At 39.2% G+C, this 24,311-nt stretch overlaps 1 protein-coding gene across 17 annotated transcripts in view; it reads right to left on the reverse strand.

Moving 5' to 3' along the window:
* The window catches only part of SYNE2 (spectrin repeat containing nuclear envelope protein 2), a 319,482-nt gene that overhangs the window by 168,267 nt on the left and 126,904 nt on the right, over nt 1-24,311 (reverse strand). For all 17 annotated transcript variants that reach the window (XM_082442457.1, XM_082442453.1, XM_082442455.1 and 14 more), the window contains 12 exons: nt 24,103-24,237; nt 22,551-22,709; nt 19,326-19,537; nt 19,090-19,180; nt 18,142-18,260; nt 17,513-17,639; nt 15,885-16,042; nt 14,919-15,066; nt 13,631-14,241; nt 10,317-10,496; nt 8,279-8,429; nt 763-921 (listed from right to left, as the gene is read on the reverse strand). In XM_082442457.1, the coding sequence (XP_082298583.1) occupies nt 763-921; nt 8,279-8,429; nt 10,317-10,496; nt 13,631-14,241; nt 14,919-15,066; nt 15,885-16,042; nt 17,513-17,639; nt 18,142-18,260; nt 19,090-19,180; nt 19,326-19,537; nt 22,551-22,709; nt 24,103-24,237 (2,250 nt within the window). The remainder of the gene's footprint in view (nt 1-762; nt 922-8,278; nt 8,430-10,316; nt 10,497-13,630; nt 14,242-14,918; nt 15,067-15,884; nt 16,043-17,512; nt 17,640-18,141; nt 18,261-19,089; nt 19,181-19,325; nt 19,538-22,550; nt 22,710-24,102; nt 24,238-24,311) is intronic.

The following is a 24,311-nucleotide window of genomic DNA, read 5'->3' on the forward strand; positions in this document are numbered from 1 at the left end:
CGGGAAGATCCCACATGCAGGGGAGCAACTAAGCCCGTGCACCACAACTACTAAGCCTGCGCTCTAGAGCCTGCGAGCCACAACTACTGAGCCTGTGTGCCACAACTACTGAAGCCTGCATGCCCTAGAACCTGCATGCTGCAACTACTGAGCCCACACGCTACAACTACTGAAGCCTGCGTGCCTAGAGCCCATGCTCTGCAACAAGAGAAGCCACTGCAATGAGAAGTGGTTTCTCATTGTGCAGTGCCCAGACTGCAATGAAGAGTAGCCCCCGCTCGCCGCAACTAGAGAAAGCCCGCGCACAGCAACAAAGACCCAACGCAGACAAAAAAAAAAAAAAAAAATTAAAAAAAATTTTAAATATCAAAACCCCAGATCAAAATATAGCACAAATTCTTAGTTTATAATTCATAAAAATATTATTACTACTCAACCAAAAATTATTTTAAAAATATTAAATAAATGTAATGTAGAACATCAACTGGCTGCATGGATGGATAATATATTAACTAGTTTATTTCAAATAAGTTGAGTATACACTTGTATATCTAAAAGAGTACAGACTCATTTGTTAGTACAATAGTACCTAACTCTGGGCATAAAGCTAAATCCCAAGTCATAAACTTTATATTATTTGAACATTTTTTATAATGAGCACTTTTGAATTTTGTAATTAGATAAAAACATTAAAGATACAAAAGAAAAGATCAATTTAATTGTTATTAAATAGAATTTCTAGTCGATTAAATTATCACTTACATCAAGCCATCTATCCACAATAATATTAGCCTCTTTCTCAAAAGGAGGCTCTTCAAAGTTTCTCATTTTATTTAGATGAAATTGTAGATTTTTGCAGATCTGGTTAATCTTGTCTACAACTTCTAAATGTTCATTAAATTCTTCTTTAACAACTTCAATCTGTAAAAATGATATGAAACATGTTTTGATATACTGATACAGACAAATAAGACTTATTGTCCCACTTTCTCAATGAAAAGGTTTTAGAAGCCTAACCATCTGGTTTATTAACAATCCTACACCCAAATTCCTTGTCCCACTCTGCATGATGAAATATTTATAATGATCTAAAACCATCTTTCTAGTGCATGTGAAATAATATTCTACCAAAAAAAAGCACCTCTGTTCAATCGTATAAAAAAATGACAGTTCCTAGACTCCTCAAATAGGAATCATATTTGTCATTTTGAAGAACCTAAGTGCTCATCTGAATAAAACAGACAGAACTCTAAAACATCTTTAATATGACTTCTAGTTTAATCTTTCATGATTCTAACTCCCATGTCATTTCTAACATGGAAGGTGAAACACTATTTTACCAAAAGGCCAATGATCTTAAACTACAAAATAAAATTTGAGTGTCGAGTAATGCAATCTTAATGTTTCCACTCAATTTACCTATCTTATACAAGCATTTTTAATGATTATATAAAATTTGAAAATAGTGATTTCTCATAAATAAAAAACTAAAAATTGTACACCCACAGGGGACTTCCATTTCTGGGAATATGCAGTAGACATAATTTTTCCATTAAGCACAACTAAAAACCCTGGACATCATATACAAAACAGACTTAAGAAGACTGAAAAGTGAGGAGTTCAAGGAGGGAGAATGGCTGGGGGCATCAGCTCCTGAAGACAGCCTGGTGGTGAGCTCCCTGAATTTTCTTTTTCCCTTGGATATCCCAGACTGTGTGCTGGAGAAGTCAGAAGCTGGTAAGATCCACAGACACAGACCAGGAAAAGCCTGCTCTCTTCAGCCCAAGAACGAGGAATAGGACAACCTACCAAGACAGAAAACTTTTAGGAAATAATCACTCACTGGAGCAAAATACCATAGGAAACACTGTGGCCCAACGCCCACCTGTGCCAGCAAAGGTCAAGTGTAGAGCCTAGACAGCCACCACCATCTCCAGGCTGTAACAGGAGCCCCACTCTCCCCCAACCAGGGAAAAGAAGGCCGAGTAGAGCTGGGACTTTCATTCCTGCTGGGCAGTAACAAGCTCACACACTCACACACACACACACACACACACACACACACACACACACATCCATGATGTCAGGGGAGGCTACCTAGGGAGCTGTAAGGAGGAGCCAGGGAGGTGTCAGTAGAGACCTTGTGGGGAAGCAGAATGCCCACCCCCAACCAGCAGTAACAAGGAGCCCCCTCTCTCAGGTGTCCTTATTTGCAGACAACATGATTATCTATGTCACAGAGCCCAAGGAATCTACAAAAACACCCCTAGAACTGATACGTTGGTTCAGAAAGGTCACAGGATACAAGATAAACATAAAAATCGATTTCACTTCTCCATATTAACAATGAATACATGGACACAAATTTTTAATATTATACCATTCACAATTACTCAAAAAATCGAATACTTAAGTGTAAATCTAACAAAACATGCACAGGAACTATACGCTGAAAACTATAAAATACTGATTAAAGAAATCAAAGAAGATCTAAATAAATGCAGAGACATACTAAGTTCATGGATCAGAAGACAGCATAGTAAAAATGTCAATTCTCCCAAAATTGATGTACAGGTTTAATGCAATTATTATCAAACCCAGCAATACTTTTGTAGATATAGACAGGATTATTCTAAAATTTATATGGAATAATAAAGGAACTATAATAGCTAAAATATTTGAAAAAAGAAGAATAAAGTGGGAAGAATCAGTCTACTTGATTTTAAAACACCATATAGGTACAGTAATAAAGATTACATTAACTGGCAGAGGGACAGACACACAGATCAATAGATCAAAGTGAACCCAGACAAATACACCCAACTGAGTTCTGACAAAGATGAAAAAGCACTTCAAAGGAGGAATGGGAGCCTTTTCAACTTATGGTGCTGGAGCAACTGGACATTTATAGACAAAAAGTAAACCTTGATCCAAGTCTCACACCTTATACAAAAACTAATTCTAAATGGATGATGGACTTAAATGTAAACCATAACACTATAAAACTTTGAGGAAAAAAAATAGGAGAAAATCTACAGGATCTTGTGCTAGGCAAAGAGTTCTTCGACTTTGACACCAAAAGCACAATCCATGAAAGGAAAAATTGATAAACTGGATTTTACCAAAATTTAAATCTTTTGCTCTGCAAAAGACCCATTAAGGAGATGAAAAAAAAAGCTACAGTTTGGGAGAAAATATTTGCAAACCACATATCTGACAAATGACTACTGTGTAGAATATATTAAAAACTCTCAAAACTCAACAGTAAAAAAAACCAAACAATCTATTTAGAAAATGAGGAAAAGATATGAAGAGATGTTTCAGCAAAGATGACATACAGATGGCAAATAAGCACAAGAAAAGATGATCAATACCATTAGCAATTAGGAAAATGCCAATGAAAACCACAAAGTGATACCACTATATATCTATCAGAATGACTAAAATACAAAGTAGAGGCAACATCTAATGCTGGCAAGGATGTGAAGAAACTGGATCACTCATACATTACTGGTGAGAATGTAAAATGGTACAGCCACTCTGGAAAACAGTTTGAAAGTTTCTTTAAAAATGGAATACATAATTAACATACAACCCACCAACTGTACTCCAGGGCAATTAACCTTGAGAAATAAAAACTTATGTTCACAAAAAAGCCTATACAAAAGTTTATAGCAACTTTATGCATAATAGCCAAAAACTAGAAACTACCCAGATGTTCTTCAGAGGTGACAGTTAAACAAGCTGTGGTACATCCATACCATGGAATCGTACTCAGCAAGAAAAGGGAACAAACTATTGATGCATGCAAGAATCTGAACGAATCTCCAGAGAATTATGCTGAGTGAAAATAACCAATCCCAAAAGGTTACATACTGTATGATTTCATTTATATAAGATTTTTGAAATGACAAAATTATAGAAATGGAGAACATATTAGCGGTTGTGAGGGGGTGGAAGCAAGAGGGAAGTGGTAGGGCTATCCAATGACAGAACCAGGGATCGTCTGGTGATGGAAATGTTCCTCCTCTTGACTGTATGATTGTCTGTAACCTGACTGCAATATTGCACTACAGTTTCACAAGATATTTCCATTGGGGAAACTTAGTAAAGGGTACATAGGATCTCTCTGTATTATGTCTTATAACTGCATATGCATCCATAATTATCTCAAATTTAAAAGTTTAATTTAAAAAATTAAAATTACTTAAATGTTTTAAATGGAAAAAAAAAATAACTGGGGCAGTTTCTGTCTCCTGACTGGAAGCTGACTGATACACTGGCAGAGCTGAGATGCAGACTCAGGTGTTTTTTTTCTCCCAGCTCAGGACATTTTGCATAGGGCATAATAAATGCTTGTTCAATTAAATGAAAAAAATATATATGTATGTGTGTGTGTGTGTAACCTAATTTTTATTACATTCAAAGAACTTTGTTGTTACATTGACACAAGCTACCAGTGGGTGAAGAGAAAAGAAAGAGAAGGAGAGGATACTTTTAGCATTGACAGGAACTGCAGGCTTTGTCCTACAATGAATGGAAGGGGTAAAATAAAGGAAACTAGATTCCCCCCCCTGACATTTCCCAAACTTTAATAGTCCCCTGACATTCTAGCTTTCTAGTCTTACTTTTGCACTTCTGCCTTTGATTAAAGAGAGTGGAAATTTGGCACCATATCCTAGATAAACATCCAGGTTTCTATGGTTTTGAAGGACGAAAGTTCTCAGTGGTATCATACTTCAGCCACTGGTGCAAAGCATCATGACAGTACATACGCCAGAAACTGATTGTTTCTGAAGACAGTACCTAAGTCATCACAAAATTAACTGAGAGTTATGTTAACAATTGGTACTAAAATTTGCTTTTTTCAGACAGTTAAAAAAAGCATATGAGAAAATAATTAAACACAAGTGTACTTCTGTATCTTCCATACAAAATGATATATTATTTCAGCAAATATACAAAGATACCACACTAGATACAAGATTCTCAATATAATAATAAAAGCCTGGGCATTTATACATTTCTTAAAGATAATTACAGTTGTTTTGTTAATTTTTAAAATATTTTTGTGAGTAAACCTTTACATTTGAGAAAGGGGTACAGACAAAGCAAAGTTAGCCATTTTTTACTTTGATAATATACATGTTTCAAATATGTCTTCAGGGAAGGCAATATTATGATGATTGGAACATGACTTTGTAGTCAGATAGACCTGAGCTTAAATAATGATTCTGTCACTTGTTAGCCATATAATCTTCGGAAAGTTATTTAACCTCTATCCTTACTTTGTTTCTTTGTTTACAGAGAAAGTTGCTAATCTGTCCAGCCAAGCCAGGGGTGATGATTCCACCCCAGTGGACCTGGAAGGCAGAACATCAAGCCAGAGAGGATTATTCTCAAGCCTTAAGGTTTAATGTTGTTTGCCTTGTTAGGTTTCGGACTTCCTTGGGACCCAATACTTCTTTCTTCTTTCCTATTTCTCTCTTTTGGAGTGGGTATGTCTATCCTATACCTGTCCCACCACTGTATTTTGAAAGCATATAATTTGTTTGGTTTCATGGGTTCACAGCTGTAGAGTGTAAAAAACCTAAATTAAACAGAGTTGGGAGACCAGATGGGGTGGCAGAGCCCAATAGGAAGAAGAAAGGCTCCTTTATTGGCAAGGCCTCAGCCAATGAAAAGCCACGGACTCTGTTTACTACAGCCTGTCCAACGTCCTTTTCCCCTCTATAAAAGCATCCTTCTCTCCTTGCCGTGCGGGGACTCGCACACGGCTCCCATGGGTGCAGACCCTGAAATGCAATTCTCTGTTGATCCCAAATAAATCCCTCTTTGCTGGTGAAATATCTGTCAGTCTATTTGTTTTAGGTAAACAAGAGGAATTTCCCTCAGGATGAAGTGCACCTTGAGTTTCACTCATATCTAATTTAGATGATATTTAGATGAGACTTTGGACTAAGCTGGAGCTAGTTAAGACTTTTAGGGCTGATGGGAAGGAATGAATATACTTTGCCTGTGAGAAGGACATGTTTTGAGGGGTCAAAGGCAGAATGTTATAAACTGTGAGAACTGTCTTCAGAACTGTATGAAATAAATTTGTGTTGTTTATAAGCCCCCCAGTCTATGATATTCTTTCATAGCAGCCCAGATGGAAAAAGACAACAACCATAGAGGAACTAATCATAGCAGAGGGGTCAAGACCTGGATCTAGATTCCCATCAGGGAGACTCACCCAGGAGAGGGGCTGAGTGCCTGAAGGTGATAGAAGTTTTATTAGTCAAATAAATAACCTGTCCAGAAAGTGCAGTTTACCATTAATGGGTTGATTAAGTCCTAGGTACTCTGCAGGCACTTTACAGATGTTACCTCACCTAATCAGGAAAGGAACAGCTCTGCTGGTAATAGGATCCCACTTAGTGGGACAAAGGCAGGACTCCAGGAGTGAGGAGGATTGGCACAAACCAAAAACAGCTGCAAGTGAAGAGGGATTCACTATCTGGTCAGTTTGAAAGGCAACGACCCAGGATCTGTGAGTATCTAAGGCAGAGACCTGGATCCTGAAACAAGAGTACAAGCTGGGAAACTGGTATCAGGGACATAGTAGAAAAGTAGCTATGTGAACCGGGCCACAAGGCTGAGGGGATTTTGTAAAGCTGATCGTGTTGGATACTCTGAGAACCAAAGCTCCTTAATCCATTTGGATGAGGACACGATCCTCCTAGATCCCAAGACTGCCAAACCCAGAAGCTGCCTCTGCTGGATGGAACCAGACAGGTTGCATCTAAGAGATTCCGACTGCCAGCCTGCTCCTAGCATGGTGGTCTCCCTCGATTAAATCTGATGGGAAACCAGTTACACAGTCACATATTGTACAACTGGTGTCCAAGCAGAGCTCTTTCTGATCGGTCAGTTCCAAGAAACTGCGTCTGAGAAAGGAGGCCGCAGGCAGGGGCTACTCCTCATCTGTGGCACTGATGTGACTCTGAGTGTCACTTCAGCCTCAGGGATAAGAGTTCTAGACAAAGACTAAATTGTCTGTAAGAATTTGGTCTACAGGCATACCTCGGGGACATTGCAGGTTTGGGTCCGGACCATGGCAGTAACGGGAGTATCGCAATAAAGCAAGTCACATGAATTTTTTGGTTTCCCAGATATATATAAAAGTTATGTTTACATTATACTGTAGTCCATTAAGTGTGCAGTAGCATTATGTCTTAAAAAATGTACATACCTTAATTTAAAAATACTTATTTGCTAAAAACACTAATCATCATCTGAGCCTTTAAGCAAGTCATAATCTTTTTGGTGGTGGAGGGTTTGAAATACTGCAAGAATTCCCCAAATATGACATAGAGACGCAAAGTGAGAAAATGCTGTTGGAAAAATGGTACCGACAGACTTGCTCTACAAAGGGTTGCCACAAACCTTTCCATTTGTAAAAGACACAATAAAGCAAAGTGTGATAAGGTGAGGTATGTCTGTATATAAGCCTCACTGATGCTGCACTCAGCCACTGGGAACTTTAATAAAATTGCTTTCTAACAACCAGGTGTATCAAGTAGATGATATTTCACCAATGCCTCTGATATTTTGACAGCACTTTAGCATAGAGTACTCATAAAACCAAGAGGAAAAGCAACTTTCTAGTGTACAGTAATACAGTGTAGTGTATCCTTTTCTAACTATTCCATTCTTCTGCCACTCTGGTTGATAACCACATAAAATCATAGAAAATAATGACATCTAGTGTCCAAAAGTGTTATTCTTCTTTAACTATGAAGTTGTGATTGGCGAGGCTATGAACATAGACGGAGCAACTTGGAGATAAGCTCACACATCTTTAAGAAGAAATAAAAGGGAAGAAATAAAAACATAATTTTTCCTTTATCCATTAACAACAGATGGGATTTTCCTAGTACCTTCTTTCTCTCAAGGTTGCAATGAAGTCTCAGGGGTTTTTTTTATGTGGAAAGTCAGTGCACAAACTGTTCCAACCTTTCAGAGGTAGCGGCAGGGGCAACCCCAGACTCCAAAAGAACCACACCATCAGTATCAAAACCCAAACAGATGCAACCCAGCATTAACCTGGGGACCAATTTTTTTTTTCAAGCCCCGGGGATAAATTCAATAAATTCTTAGATACCTGGTAAAACAAAGTCACTAGTAACTTCTTCTAAACTAAGTTTCGAAAGTGACTCCATTGATAATATCCTCTCTATTGTTGGGCTTGCAAGCGAGGCCGCTATGTAAAGTTTCCTTTGGAATTTGGACTCACCTCTGCTATCCTTTTCTTCAAGTTCTCCTTTCCCATGTAGGAAGCCTGGAGGGAGATGATATTCTCTTCTTTTTGAATCAAAGTTGTCAGGACACTTTTAAAATTCTGATATTGTTTTAAGAGCTCCAAAACTCTTTCACATTGGTCAAGGCTATGAAAAAAAGTAAAACAGCTAAATTTCTGAAAATAACAAAACCATTCTTTCTCTTTGTAAGTATCCTACAGTAATGACTAATAAGTTATAGAAGGATTTTTCCTCTAGACATGGTTTATAATATTGTTTTACAATTTAACCTAAGAATGATGGCATATATATTTATTTGACAAATGGATGGTATAAATAATCACTGGATTACTATTTTCACCAGGCCAATATTAAAAAGTCACCAGATGTAAGCTCTGGAAAGAAACACAGGATTCGTAACCATAAGGAATCAGCACCTCAATTTCATCATTAACTAAAAGATAACTTGGAAAACAATGCCTCCCCAGCATTATTCTTAGAGACTGCTTCAGTGTTAATTCAGTATGATTCAATTATGTCTATTTCAACTCATTCTAGATTTAGCCCTTTTAAAAAAAGTTTAGTACAGACGATGTGGCAGCTAAGACACCTGGTTTCTAGTTATGGTTGGGCACTAATTAGTCATGCGACCTTAGATAAGTTACTTGAGGCTCTTTGGACCTCAGTTCTTTCCTCTGTAAAATCAAAGGGTAGACTAGATCAAATCCACAGACAGACTTCATCTTGACTACTGTATACTCACATTCCAGTAGGAAGCAGGAACTCCACAGATGGAGTTCTGTGGTGAAAGGACCACTGATAGTAAAGTTAAGGGAAACCACCAAGGAGCTGAGACACCCAGAGACTAACCCTTCCAAAAATAGGTTCAGCACCTGGGCTCGAGGGGAAAGAGGGAAAGTGCCCTAAGCCAAAGAGGTGTCAGTAGGAGCTGCTGGAACCACTTGCTGAAAAGGGTGGGGGTTAAGACCACCCCGACTTCTCTCTCTTCTTGGTTACTAATCTCATACTAGTACCTCCCACTTCCTAACCCAACTGGAACCCTTGGCTTGGGTGGTACAGCCTGTAGGGGTCAGCCCTCTCAACTACTCCTACCCCCAGGCAGAGAGTAAAGGAAGAAGGCAGGGATGGAGACTCTTCAGCCGAATCGCCAACCAGGACTGATAGGTAAGGGCTGCCACAGAATTAAGAAAACTTCTGAGCCTTGTCCCGGCTCTGTAGGAAAGATGGCAGTAACTGACTGGCAACATCTGCCATTTAAGTGGAGTGTGGTAGGATAAGCCCCCAACTCCCAAAGATGTCCACGTCCTAATTCCTGGATCCTGTGAATATGTTACCTTACATAGCAAAAGGGACTTTACAGATGCAACTAAATTAAGGATCTTAAAATAGAGACATTATCCTGGATTATCTGAATGGGTGCAAGATAATCACAAGGGCCCTTATAAGAGGGAGGCACGAGGGTCAGAGCCTGAAGGAGATGTGATAACAAAAGCAGAGATGAGACAGAAAGACAGAGATTGAGATTTGAAGATGCTGCACTGCTGGCCTTAAAGATGGAAGAAAGGGACACAAGCCCAGGAATGGAGTAGGTGGCCTCTAGAAGATGGAAAAGGCAAGGAAACGGATTCTCTCCCAGAGAGTCCAGAAAGGAATGCAGTTTCATTTTAGGATTTCTGATCTCCAAACTGTAAGATAAGTTTGTGCCGATTTTAAGCCACGACATTTGTGGTCATTTATTACAGGAGCAATAGAAAATTAATATAGGTGGGGCAATAATAATTATAAATACACTATGTATTTGTCCTCCCTCTTAGACAACCTCTTAAAGGCATTTGTCCGTAATCTAGGATTCCAGGTCTTGCCCCAGACGTTGGCCCAGTGAGCTTCAAGCGTGAAACCCTTAAGTTGGCCTCTCTTTGAGGCCCATGGGAATGTGTTTTCAACATACAAATTTCAAAAAGTTAATTGTGCCACAGACAATTTTTCAGATTTGGGAGGAATTTTTTTCCTTACCATTCAGTGACCGAAGCTTTTGTATTCTCCCACAAGAGTGCTGTGCCTTGGCACTGTCGACTCAGAGCTTTCTCTCTGCCGTCTTTGAATTGTGGAAGAGAATTCACCATTTCTTGCAAGTGTTTCTTCTCTTCTTCACATTCATCTAGATCCTTATCCAGTCTGAGTAACGATTTTTTCCTTGATTATGAGAGAGAAAAATTTAATGGCCAAATAGGCGATTTGATTCAACACAAATATGGGTAATTTGTGGGAGCACACTAACTTTAATTTGTCCTCATGAGGTTTTTTTTTTTTTTAATTTTATATATATATATATATATATATATATATTTTTTTTTTTTTTTTGGCTGTGTTGGGTCTTCGTTTCTGTGCGAGGGCTTTCTCCAGTTGCGGCAAGCGGGGGCCACTCTTCATCGCGGTGCGCGGGCTTCTCACTATCGTGGCCTCTCTTGTTGCGGAGCACAGGCTCCAGACGCGCAGGCTCAGCAATTGTGGCTCACGGGCCTAGTCGCTCTGCGGCATGTGGGATCTTCCCAGACCAGGGCTCGAACCCGTGTCCCCTGCATTGGCAGGCAGATTCTCAACCACTGCGCCACCAGGGAAGCCCCCCTCATGAGGTTTATGGCTAAATCACACATTCCTATGACAGAGGTCAGGAGGCTCTGCATTTCCAGAATACTAGCTGGTGTTTTAAATAGAACAGACATACAAAACCACGAGCGGTAACATTTCTCAGTGATGAACACACTTGTAAAGGGTGTGTGTATGCATATGAGAGAAAAGAGAGGAAGAGTATGTGTGCACACGTGTGGGGAAGACAGTATGATATGGAGAGAAGACGAGACGGCTGGGAGAACACTGCAAGCTCCTCGGGCAGGGCAGAAGGGGCAAGAAGAAAGGGAAATGTAAGGAAATCTTGCGTTTCTACCCTGTGTACAAAAAGCTCCTCCATACCAAAGAAGAGTCATTTGAACTAAGGGTTTTAACCTGCCAATTAATCCTGGTGGGATTAACTCTATTCACCTAGGTCTAAATTGCTTTCATCAGATACTCACTGTCTCTACTTCCTCTCTTCCAATTCTCTCTTGAGTCCACTCCCATACGGCTCTCACTCCCTCCACTCCTCCAAGACTGCTCGTCAAGATCCCCAGGAACCTCCACATTGCTAATCCATGTCCCAATCTGCATCTTCACCTTCCTTCTATAGTCGGCAGCATGTGACAAAGGTGATCACTTCTCCTCATTGAAAGGCCTTCTCACTTGACCCCCAGGACGCTCCTGATTTTCCTCCTATGATACTGGCCACTCAGTATCTTTGGCTGGTTCCCTGTCATCTCCCTGACCTCTTAACATGGAGTGCCCCGGAGTACACAGCATGGTAATCTTATCCATCTCATGGCTTTAAACAGCATTCTAAAATGTTGATGACTCTCAGATGTATACCTCGCCCAGACCTCTCTCCTGACACCTGATGCCACCTACTTTTAACAGTCTTATTGATAGTGCTACTTGAACATCCAATAAATATTTTGAACCTATTGTGTCTAAAACTGAGCACACCTGATCTTTCATTCAATGGCTGATAAACTTGTCTTCATCATCTCAGTTAACGGTAACTCCAATCTTTCTTTTATACCCCATGTCCAATGTGCCAACAAACCTTGTGGACTCTACTTTCAAAATACATACAGAATCTTAATATTTTTTGCCACCTCACCACTGTTCCGTGCCACCATCATTCCTCACCTGGATTATTGCTATAGGTCAAACTAGACTTCCTGAGTCTTGCCTTGACTCTTACAGTCTATTCTCAACACACCAGCCTGTTACAATGAAAACCAAATCATTTCCCTCTGCTCAGAAGCCTCCAATGACTTCCCATGTCACTCAACAAAGAAACCAAAGTCAACACATGGCCCACAGGTCCCTACAGGAGCTAAGCTCCATCCTGCCCGTGACCCCTGTGACCCTCTCCCTGTTAACCTGCTCACCTCCTCGTCTCTCCTCAAACATGCCAGGCCCAGTCCCACACCTGCCCTTTGTACCTATAGCCCCTCAGCCTGGGAGGCTCTTCCTCCAGGTTGTCACTTGGCTTGTCGCTCATCCCATCTGGCTCACACGTCACCTTCTCTGTAAAACTGTGCCTGCTGACCCTGTGTGAATTGTAACCACCTCTTCCTTCCCTACTTACTCTTTCTCCATGGTCTTTATCACCATCATACATACTGCATATCTTCCTCATCCCACTAGATAATAAGCTCTACCAAGGGCAAGAATTTTTGTCTGTTTTGTTAACTGCTGTATCCCCAGGACCTAAAACAGCGCCTGGCTTGTTCTATTAGTAACTCAATTAAAAATTAAAGCAATTTACTATCTATCAAAGTATAGTTTTCATTTATAAATTAATAAGTTAATTTATTCCTAATTATTTATAAATCTATAATAAATGCATTAACAATCAAATTAATAACTAAACCAGTTCCACACCTCATGAAGAACTGGAGCGCTGTTGAAATGGAAGTCTCATTGAGACGGAGGGCGCAGGGAAATTTCAGAGGGAAGAGCTTAATCAGCTAAACAGCCTCAGGAGAGCACTGAGCCTGAGGGATTAGAAGTGGGCAGAAGAGACGGAAAGTGGGCGTGATTTAGAAGGGGGAGGGGGGCTCACAAAAGTGACTCTTTTGCTAACTCTTGCTAACATTTTCATTTTCAGGACCTGGAGGCCGACGCTGAATGCCACAATGACAATAGCAGCACTCGTACAGATGGCTGCGAAACTCAGGTAACCCCAGTTCTGCTGAGTCTCCAGAATCAACACTAACCTTAGTCTACCTCTTAAACTCAGTCCTCATCTAATCCTGCCGGGAGGAGGGGAGAGGACCAAATAATGAAGGAAGAAGTAGGGACGAGGCGTGGTATGTGCATCTTCCACCACTTGTTCTCTATTATCAAATGTGTAAAGTTTCCCAGGTCTTCCCCCATCAGGAGAACTCCATAATAAATAAACAGCAGCAAAGAGACTTTGAAGCAACTCATGGACTTCACACATATCTTATTGTACTCTTCCTCTGTCCATAAGAATGAAAACTTCAAAGGAAAAAATTATATAACACTTTGTAAAGGCACAATCTCAACAAAAAGAAAGCTTGTTTGAAAAAGCCTACAAAAAAGAATGCTGAACCCTGAATAGAGGGGGATGGAACAGAAGTAGAAAGACACAGGAAGCATTTGTTTCACCTAATAGATATTTGGGAAAAGGAAAAAACAGAAAATCGTCATCTTGCATGGAAATAGACGAAAACGATACCTACCGTTGTTTTACAGCTGGAACGGTCGGATCTTTCAGGCCTATTTTGCTGATTTGATTGTGTACATCTTGAATATTTTTCAGGAGTTCATTATTTTTGAAAACACAAGTCTCTAATAATTCATCTTCTTCAGTGAGTTCCTCCTGTCTGCCAGAGCCATGAGTCTCAGATAAGCTTCTGGACAAAGCATTCAGAAGTTTTTCACAGGAGGTGTGTTCACCCTGTTCAGCATCTTTAATGCTTATACCGAGCACCTTCAAACGTTCGTCCAAATGTCTGGCCTTGTCTTTCATCTGATGAATTCTTCCCTCTTTATTTTCCACCGTCAAAGTATTTCTTGGTACCACCGGTGAACCTGAGGCTGAAAGGTCTATAAGAAGCTCACCAGAGAGTTCAGCTCCTCTCAGAGAAGCCAAAAAATCTTCCAGAACTTTGAGGGCATCTTTACTCCTCTGGACTCTGTGGTTCATTTCTTCGAGTTGTGTTCTGTGTTTCAGGATAATATTCTGTGCTGCATGCAGGTCAAGCGGGTTTAATTCCTTTAATGCAAAGTTGCCTGACTGTTCCAAATGATTACATATTTCAATCTGTTTTACTATGGAATCTTGGATATTCTAAAATAAAGGTAAGAAAAGCTGAAAGACTGAGGCAGAAAAAAGAAAAATTGCACAGCAGAAACTAACCTCAAATTATGTCACTAGATTTGATCTAGAAAACTGCTTCTCAGTTTAACCAAGGCTGACAGCTTTGACAGAAGGAACACTTTAATTACAAATGATCAGATGGCCCAGCTCTTTCATTATCTGATACCCTTCCTGATATATAGATCCCCAAAAGAAAAGAGGTATATAAATCTATTGATTCAATGAAAATAATTACAGGTTGAACTATTGAGACATCTGTTTATAATTTGAAAAATAAAAAAAATATTTTTAAGATGAGATTTGGAATAAGTAAACTGTAGAATATGACAATTTAAGCATCTTAGTCTAGTACAGAGAGAAAATTAGGATTTCAGTCATTGGAGAAGGCATTCATAAGCAAGTCTTCATTTTTAATTCAAAGAAAATATGTCATTATTTACTCCATGGTACCTATTGATACTTCCAAATTGGCAAGGAATTAAAGAGTTGAGAAATAAATAACAAGTCTAAATTATTGAAGATTTTTCTGCCGTGGCTTATATTTGAAATAAATACTATGGATGTATAATTTTAAAAAAAGCATAAACATGTATAAATCTCCGAAGAACTGTTTATTCTATAAATACACTGTGAGAATTTATATTTACCCTCAGGTTTCGATAAATGTCATCAGCATCAGTGAGATTAAATTCTTGAATGGCCATTTCACAGAGGAGCAGGTCTGAGTCACAGAGAAGGAGCAACTCCTTCTCCACAGGTAACACAATATGCAGCGCAGTCTCCAAAGACTCCATTCTGGGTGAAAAATAAATCAGACATGAGGGGAAAACACAGCAGAAAGATATCTTATAAAACATATTAATGCCATTATTTAACCAAAAACAGAAAATAATTATTCAATAAAAATACATACAATGATGTGTATAGATCATCACATTAAAACCCAAACCCAGTGATCCACAATGGCAAAGAATGAGTTGTTTGCTATATCCAAGTACTCTCGATAATTTAACTGATACTGCGCTAAATGGAAAACTGTTGTAAAGCATACTAAGCTTTTCTCTCTCTTTTGAAATACAAAATACTAAATGTAATTGAACCTTGCCTTGATGACAAAGAAATTCATTATGCATACTAATTATTTTATTAGTGGAAATATACTAGGATTCAAAGTCTAGGCCAATAATAAGTTGAAATGTGTGACCCTGGATAAATAACATATAGACTCTGAGCCTCAGTTTCCTCCTATGTAAAATGGGGAGATGTGCTGGGGGTACACATCCTATGTAAAGGGATAACAATAGCACTCTCATTCTAAAAATGAGGAAATCAAGGCCCAGAGAGTTACGTGACGTGCCTAAATTCAGGCTCAAGGGAGACAGTGGGAAGAGCACGGCCTTCGGAACTCAACAGACTTTAAGTTCCACTTAAGTCTCTGGCCAGTAGTGTGGCTTGGTTATGTGATTTAACCTCCCCCAGCAGCAGTTTCCTCATCAGCTTCTCTTATGGTTGTTGTGACAACTAAATAAAATAACATACTTAGTATAATATTAGCCTCTTTTAAAATTTAGTAAATTTAGTAAACTCATGGTTAATAGATCCCAGCATTATACCTGGTATTAAGAGTCATCTGAAGCTCTCTTTCTTTCTCCTTTAATTTATCTCTTGCCTTAACTAGAAAAGGCTTCCTAATGTCACTTTCCAGCTCTTCTAACTTCAATGAAGTGACTTCAAACTCTTTCCAGCAAGCATCAGTTTCATTTTTTAAGACCTGGATGAAAATGTAAATTAATTTTTCAATGAATGGGTTAATAGGCACAATTATTCTGTTCTTACAAAATGAGACGTTTACAATTGTGGGCACAAACACAAAGTTTCACATGAAAATACATTTGAAAAGATATTTTTACAAGTAAACTATCCTTCAGAGAGCAATGCTATTAACTGTGCTCTCAGAGAATCCACTGAATGAAATCAAGGGAATCAGCAACATGGCTTTCAAAGGAATCCAAATGCCCTTCCCTGAAGTTAGATACACAGAATACAATTCAGAAAGATACACAGAGATATAAGAACATATTCTATTAGATATTCTATTTTCTCTAGTCTTTTTTTTTTCTCCTTAAACTAAAATTGCAATGAACCAAAATCATTTCTATCAAATGAGAAGTGAATAAAATTAATTTACGATTCATAGTTAAACATCTAAAATTCTATACTATTCCAACTCCTTATCTTGGTTCTTTTTTTAAAAAAGGCACTGCTATAGAATCTGAGTGCTCATCAGTATAATTTGTTCTTTACTTTCCCCAAGGATTCGTACAGTTTTTCTAACCAACTTATTATTCAGTCACAGGAGTAAGGTCTCAAGACAGCTTCTTAATTGTGATGAAAATGTGCTACATCCATTACTTGAACAACAGAGATTTTAACACATGAATTTTGCTTATTCAGATGGAAAATAGAGAAGAGCCATTTGGTAGAGTGTGATTCAGGAACTGGCATCATGAAAGGAAGATAACTAGAAAATATGAGAGGGCATTGTAGGAAGCACCCGTGACCTTTTCTCCACCTGATGGGCTTTCTGTAAGGGTTCACTCTAATGCACATCCAAGCGTACGACGGTGTTGTACTGCAATGCACAGATTATCTTCAAAATAAGGAAGATACTTATTTGTAGAACTAAACAATTGGTGTGCCCATCACTAGATTGTTTTTTCTGCAGCTCCTGAGTCAAATGCAGTACTCCCTCTGATGGTTCTCCACAAGATCATCCATCACGCACAGAGAAAACTCCGTCCACGACCTCCCCCTTTCTTATTACCCAACATCAGACAGATAATGTGACAATTTGGTTAAGATGATAGATGACTGAAACAAAAATTCGGAGTCGCTGGTTTTTCACATATTGTTAATTTTGGAGCAAACCAGAAGCTGTGTTGGCTGAAATCGCCTTCAAACACATTGTTTCAACCAATTCATCTGAAGCCTTCATCCCCATCCCAAACACAATCTAAATTTCTGCAAGCCACAATACATAGAATATCAAATTAGAGCATGAGCAATAAATTAGCACCCCGAACAAACTCTTTCCTGGGTTTGGGTGTCTTTCTGAAATCCGGTGACAGAGAGTTCTTCAGAAACATCTAGCATGTGAGACCACAACAAAAATGGTGACGTCTATACTTATGGCGGTATTATTTTCTAATAAAACTCCTCTAGTAATATTTTCAGTATTTACCTGTAGATCTGTCAGTTTATCCTGTAGACAAACACTACTCCTTTCCTTGTCACTAGAGAAATCAGAAATAATCCTGACAATGCTGTTTTGCAGGTGTAGTTCAAGATTGTCTCTGTGTGTATCATACCTGGAAAAAAATTAAATGCAATGTTACTTAATTTTAAAAATAAGACTAAAAAAATTTTTTTTTAATTACTGTCAATTGTCCATGAGGAAATCCCAGAGAATTTCTGCTTAAGTTACTGGATCACATGCAAAAATTATGACTAAAGGAAAACAAAAACTTACTTATTAAAGTACAACGTTTGCACTGATGAAAGATGTTTGCTGGATTTTCTAGTTGTTTAAAAGAGTTTACCTCTCCTTAACATATACACAATACTATACATAAAATAGATAACCAGCAAGGACCTACTGTATAGCACAGAGAACTATACTCAATATTTTGTAATAATCTATAAGGGAATAGAATCTGAAAAAGGATATATACATACATACATACATCATATATATACATATATATGTGTGTGTGTATGTAAAACTGAATCACTTTGCTGTACACCTGAAACTAACACAACATTGTAAATCAACTGTATTTCAACAAAAAAAATCTTTTTTTAAAAGTTTACCTCTCTAGTAAACTATTTATAGATGCACTGTGATCCTTTTCATATTTCTCCATAACACTTTCCTCCTGTTGAGGCTTTAACTTGGATTCCAGGCTAAAATCCTTAATCGATTCCATTGCCTAAGCAAATACACAAATAGTAAACATATTATCTTCAATATACTTAATTGTCTGGAAAAGATAAACATTTTGTGATACAAAGGGATATCACTGATTCTTTATACCCCAAACCAGGAGATAATACAATTTATTTAAAGTTTCTCAGCTCAGAGAAAGGTCTTTCCATAGGACAGAGGAGATTTACTAGACTGATTCTCACCTTCTAATTAGTATGTCAGCAGGATAAAGGAGTTCTCCCAGCCCCTAAGTGCTGTTTCTGCCTGTGACCACATAGCCATGGTCCAAGGCAGACAGAAGCCTAGCATGCAGGAGCAGACCTCTGAAAAAAAATACACCTTGTTCCTTCCCTACCCCTTCTGACAGGCAGTCTGGGCTGTGACATACAGCAAATCCCCACTTTCCTAGAATTTAAGAATTTAGAAACTCCAATTCCCAAGGAAAGTAAAAGACATTTTAATGAGAAAAAGACAAATGACAAATGAACTAGTTCATGGCAATGACACTGAAGCATCTGTGCAGTTTAAGCTCAGCCTCTTGTGCTCTCAATAGTAACACGCAGACAGCGTGCATTCATAATGGTTCAAAATGGTCTCTTTTGGAAAGAGCTGCTGGTATCCTCAGAGGAAGATTAAGTGATGCTTGCCATAGCTTTGGTTTGTTGTATTCTAATTCTTTGAAAAGCAATCTTCCTTGTATTATTTAAGTGGGAATTCTCAGCTGATGGAAACAATCAGATAATTAAATGCAACACTCAATGAGAAGTGGATTATTGTACACATGGCTTTTTTCATTGGGTTTACTTCTAAAATACATTATCCAAATTTAACACCTTTTCAGCTGATGGCTGATTGTCTGATTTTGCAGATGGCACCTCGCTGAGGGCGTTCCTTCCTCCATTCTCAGATGTGTCTGCGGTACCCCTAGGAAGGAATCAAATTGCATATTAAAATACAGGGAGAAAAACAAAGCCTAAAAGAGAATGAATAATACTCAGTGTCATTTGATTTCGAGAGAGGGTTTATCTCATTTCTCCCTGACATGCAGCTATTCTTACGAGGCACTAACTTGTTTTTCGACGTGCCTCCCACCGTGGGTTGCAGTGTCGTATGAATCTCGGAAGCACATTTCCGAAGTCTTTCTATCTTCTGTTCATAATCTTTCAGCGCTCTCCTCACTTCTTGCTGACTCTTCTGTGAAGTCAGCTCTTCACACAACTCCCGCAGGACATCCATGTGGTGATCAAGCTGGTACAGGCTGCCTTCCTCTGAAAAGCAGGCCTGATTGAGGAAATAAAGCAGGAAATGTGTTTCAAATGAGTTTACATGATTAGTCCATGAGGATTAGAAACTAACACATGTGTGTGACTTTAACAACACTTTCAATTGATACAGCCACTATGGAGAACAGTATGGAGGTTCCTTAAAAAACTAAAAATAGAACTACCATACGATCCAGCAATCCCACTACTGGGCATATACCCTGAGAAAACCATAATTCAAAAAGAGTCATGTACCACAATGTTCATTGCAGCACTATTTACAATTGCCAGGACATGGAAGCAACCTAAGTGTCCATGGACAAATGAATGGATAAAGAAGATGTGGCACATATATACAATGGAATATTACTCAGCCATAAAAAGAAACAAAATTGAGTTATCTGTAGTGAGGTGGATGGACCTAGAGTCTGTCATACAGAGTGAAGTAAGTCAGAAAGAGAAAAACAAATACCGTATGCTAACACATATATATGGAAACTAAAAAAAAAAAAAAAAAAAAAAGGTTCTGAAAAACCTAGGGGCAGGACAGGAATAAAGATGCAGACATAGAGAATGGACTTGAGGACACGGGGAGGGGGAAGGGTAAGCTGGGACTAAGTGAGAGAGTGACATGGACATATATACACTACCAAATGTAAAACAGATAGCTAGCGGGAAGCAGCTGCATAGCACAGGGAGATCAGTTCGGTGCTTTGTGACCACCTAGAGGGGTGGGATAGGGAGGGTAGGAGGGAGATGCAAGAGGGAGGAGATATGGGGATATATGTATATGTATAGGTGATTCACTTTGTTATAAAGCAGAAGCTAACGTACCATTGTAAAGCATTTATACTCCAATAAAGATGTTTTAAAAAAAGGAAAAAAAACAAAACCAAAAAAACCCCAACACTTTCTTTTATAAGCCCGTCCACTGTGTGCCTGGTGTGGGAATGGGCACTGGAAACAAAGACGAGCAGTCAGCCCTAAAGGGATTCGCCGCAGCCCAGTGATGTAGTGAAGGAAACCAGAACACGTCAACCCAACGTATGCCTCTTTGATGTGAAACTTATTTTTTTAAATTGAAGTACGGTTGATTTACAATGTTGTGTTAGTTTCTGCTGTATAGCCAAGTGATTCAGTTAAACATATATATACATTCTTTTTCATATTCTTTTCCATTATGGTTTAGGACGTGAAAATAATTTTGAACTGAAGGCAATTAAGAAGCAGTAAACACAGAGGGAATTCCCTGGCAGTCCAGTGGTTAGGACTTGGCGTTTTCACTGCTGGGGCCCAGGTTCAATCCCTGGTCAGGGAACTAAGATCCCGCAAGCCACGCAGCGTGGCCAAAAAAAAGAAAAACGAAACAGAAAAGATTTCCCCTTTTCTGCCTAAAGGCAAGAAATAAAGTTTCTTTTACTGGAGACAGAGTTTCTATCAGCCCAGAGATGGGACCAAAAGAATCTGCAAACAAACCCTGTACCCTAACCCTTATCTTCCTAGTTCCTTCTTCACCTTTTTACTACCCCTAGCCCAAACTCCTTTGTCTTGCCAATTCTTCACAAATGTATTGTTTCTTTGTCTAAAAGGTATAAAAGATTCCTGCTCTGCTCACTTCTTGGGGTCATCGTGCTCTTGTGAAGGCTCCCATGTGCACCTAAAAAGTGCTCTGACAGGGCCACTACCTGCCTTAAGGAGTCAGAGAAAGCCTCCTTCACATGGAGGAGCCATCTGAGCTAGAGGTGGAAAGAACACGTACGAGTCCTTCCAAGTAAAAGGGGAGAGAGGTCATGCCTAGCGGAAGGAGCAGCCGAGAAAAGAAAAGCTCCAGAAGTTCTGAAAGGACATGGCTGGAGGGGTGCTGAAGGCGTGTCCTGGGGCCACACGTGAAGGGCCTTGTGTGGCCTTCTGAGGAGTCTGGAGATGTCCCGGGAGTAATGGTGAACCAGTGACATAAGCTTTGTGGTTCAAAGGGATCACCCTGGTGATGGGGCTGCAAGACAGTGCAACCAGCAGCATACTGAGAAAATGACCCCAGGTTAAGGGAAGTGGCAACGCTGGTGCAAAGGAAGGAAAAGAAGCAGCTCTTCTGAAGAGTAACAGATGGCAGCTGGCAACCGACTACACTAAGGCTGAGTGAGAAGGAAAGCGGGAGGGGGGAGGGAGTTCTGAGATGGCAACGCCTTTCATAACCAGGATACATAAGAGGAAGAAAAGTTCAGGAGGAGTTATTATTGGTTGGTTTTGGACATGCTGAAGTGGAGATCTCTGGGGAACACTGGTGATATCTACTTCTTGGTTAGAAACACAACCTGGAGCTCAGGGGAAAGGACTAGGCTGGAGATAATGAGAGGTGCTATCATTGTAGAGAGGGCAGTTAAAAGGCCCACGTGCACACAACTACCTGGAGCAAGCACGAAATTAGCCAAAAACTGAGACCCCAAAACTAAGACATCAGAGTAACACAATAAAAAAGGAAAACTAGTGAAGGACACTAAAAAGAAGGTCTCCCCCCAAAATAATAAAATAAGAAAAAGCAAGAGAGATTGGTATCGAGAGAGCCACAGCAGTAGAAAGTTTAAAAGAAATGAAAAGAGGGGTCAGGACTGTCAAATATGCAGAAGCAATCAAACAGGATGAGGACCAAAAAGAGACCATTAGATTTGCCCCGGCTGGTTTATATCCTGATTTGGTATCTTTCACAAAAGCCGTGTTTCTGAGGACACCGTCCTTACAAAAGTAACTATGGGAACTTCAATAGCTGGTGACACATCTTGTAACCAGAATCTCAGGACAGGGGCCACTGAGATATATAAAGAAGAAATATTAACTCAATTCTGAATTTTTCTCACTTCCAAAAAACAAGAAGCATGGGCTCTAGTTAGAGCTTGAACTGCAGAAGGGATGATCCCCAGGGGACAAAAGGGCTGAAGTAATTTTCAGAGCAGATTTAACCCTAGCTAAGGGCATACTAAACCATTTAAGATAAACCCCACAATGATAACAAAATTTGAATGGGAACAGGTTTTTACCTCATGTTCCTTGATGAGACCCTTGGTCCTTCCTCTGCGAATTAGTTTCTTTTCTTTATTTATTTGTTTTTCGAGCTTTGCAATATTGTCACTAAGTTTTTCTTTTTCAATGTCTATTTTTAGTTGTTGAATATACAAAGACATTTCATGATGAAGCGACTGCCAAGAAAAAAAAAAAACCAAAGGCACGTATTAACCATAATAGGATATACTGAAAAGATTTCCATCAGAAACACAAAAATATTTGTTGTAACAAAGGATAGAAACAGAGCTTATGTGAACTTGTGATTCATCCATGTATCTTTGGGGAGGATGTTTTAAAATATACCAGAAACATATTTTTTTTTCTTTCTAATAACTAAAAATGTGTTTTAGCTGTGAAAGACACTGTTAGAACTAAAAGACAAGCTGCAGACTGGGAGAAAATATTACAAAACACATATCTGAGCCTATGGAGAAATATCAAGTAACTACAATGTGTAGCCTGAATGGGATTCCAGAACAGATGTAAAAGGACATTAGGGGAAAACTGTGGAAATATGAATAAAGTATAAACTTCAGTTAATAATCTATCAATATTAGTCCTTTAATTGTGACAAAGGTACCATATTAATGTAAGATGTTAATAACAGGGGAAACTGGTCATGGGTATATTGGAACTCTCTGTATTACCTTTGTAATAATTTTGTAAATCTAAAATTGTTCTAAAAGTTTATTTTAAAATGTGTTTTAAGAAGGCCTTTAACAGTAGATATTCAATTATATTACCTTATTCTCTCTCTCTCCCCATATATTCACACACACACATGCACACAGTTAATACTAAATACCATTTACTAAACACAATCTCTGTGGTAGGTGCTTTACATAAATCCTTGCAACAATCCTGCCAAGTAGGTGGAATTATTCCCATCTTATCACTGAAGCGCCCAGTAAGCGACTTGCCCAAGGTCATAGCTGCTGGATCCAGGTCTGTTAGCCACCAAAGCCTATACCTATTTTCTATCAAACTCTATATGTTTATATGTGTCAATAAGTTGTCTTAGTCAGGATCCAACCAGGAAACCAGAAAACATTAAATATTTAACTCAGAGGGAATTAAATGCAGGGAATCGATTACAAGAGATGAAAGCCAAAGAGGGGACGGTAAGGTAATACAGAGATTAGCATCGGCAGAAAGCTGCTACCACCCTAGGCTGGAGGCTTCAGCAGAGCCCAGGCAGAATGGTCACCCATCAGAAGCTGCATCCATGGAACCTGCAGCCAGGGGGAGACACAGCTGCCAGAGACACTGTGCAAGAGAGAAAGGGAAAGAAAGCCATTGGACTCTTCCTTTTCCACCTTCCAATCACCCTTTAATCTCCAAACACTGCTGTCATTGGATGAACACAGACAAAAGCCAGCTGATGCCGGGCCTGAGAACCACAGCCTACAGTGATCAGCCCTCCGTGATACGGGGCAGACAAGGGACCACCAAAGATGACTCTGATGACAAACAGGTCCAGGGTCAGATCTATAAGCATAAGCTCCAGACACATATGCATGTTCTTACCTCCCACTTGGCACAGATATCTCTACTCTTTTCTTCCAAAGACAGCTTTACATCCTCAGTTACATTATTTTTCAATTCTTCAACAGCTTTCAAATACTTGGCCAGACTTTTAGTATTAAAAATTATTAGTGCTTCCTAAAAATAAAACCACAAACAAGAACATGAAAGCCTTATTCTACTGCCACGTCCGCAAAGCTAATTTAACAGGT

This window comes from Balaenoptera physalus, assembly GCF_965194825.1.
Source record: "Balaenoptera physalus genome assembly, chromosome: 2".
Classification (NCBI taxonomy): domain Eukaryota; kingdom Metazoa; phylum Chordata; class Mammalia; order Artiodactyla; family Balaenopteridae; genus Balaenoptera; species Balaenoptera physalus.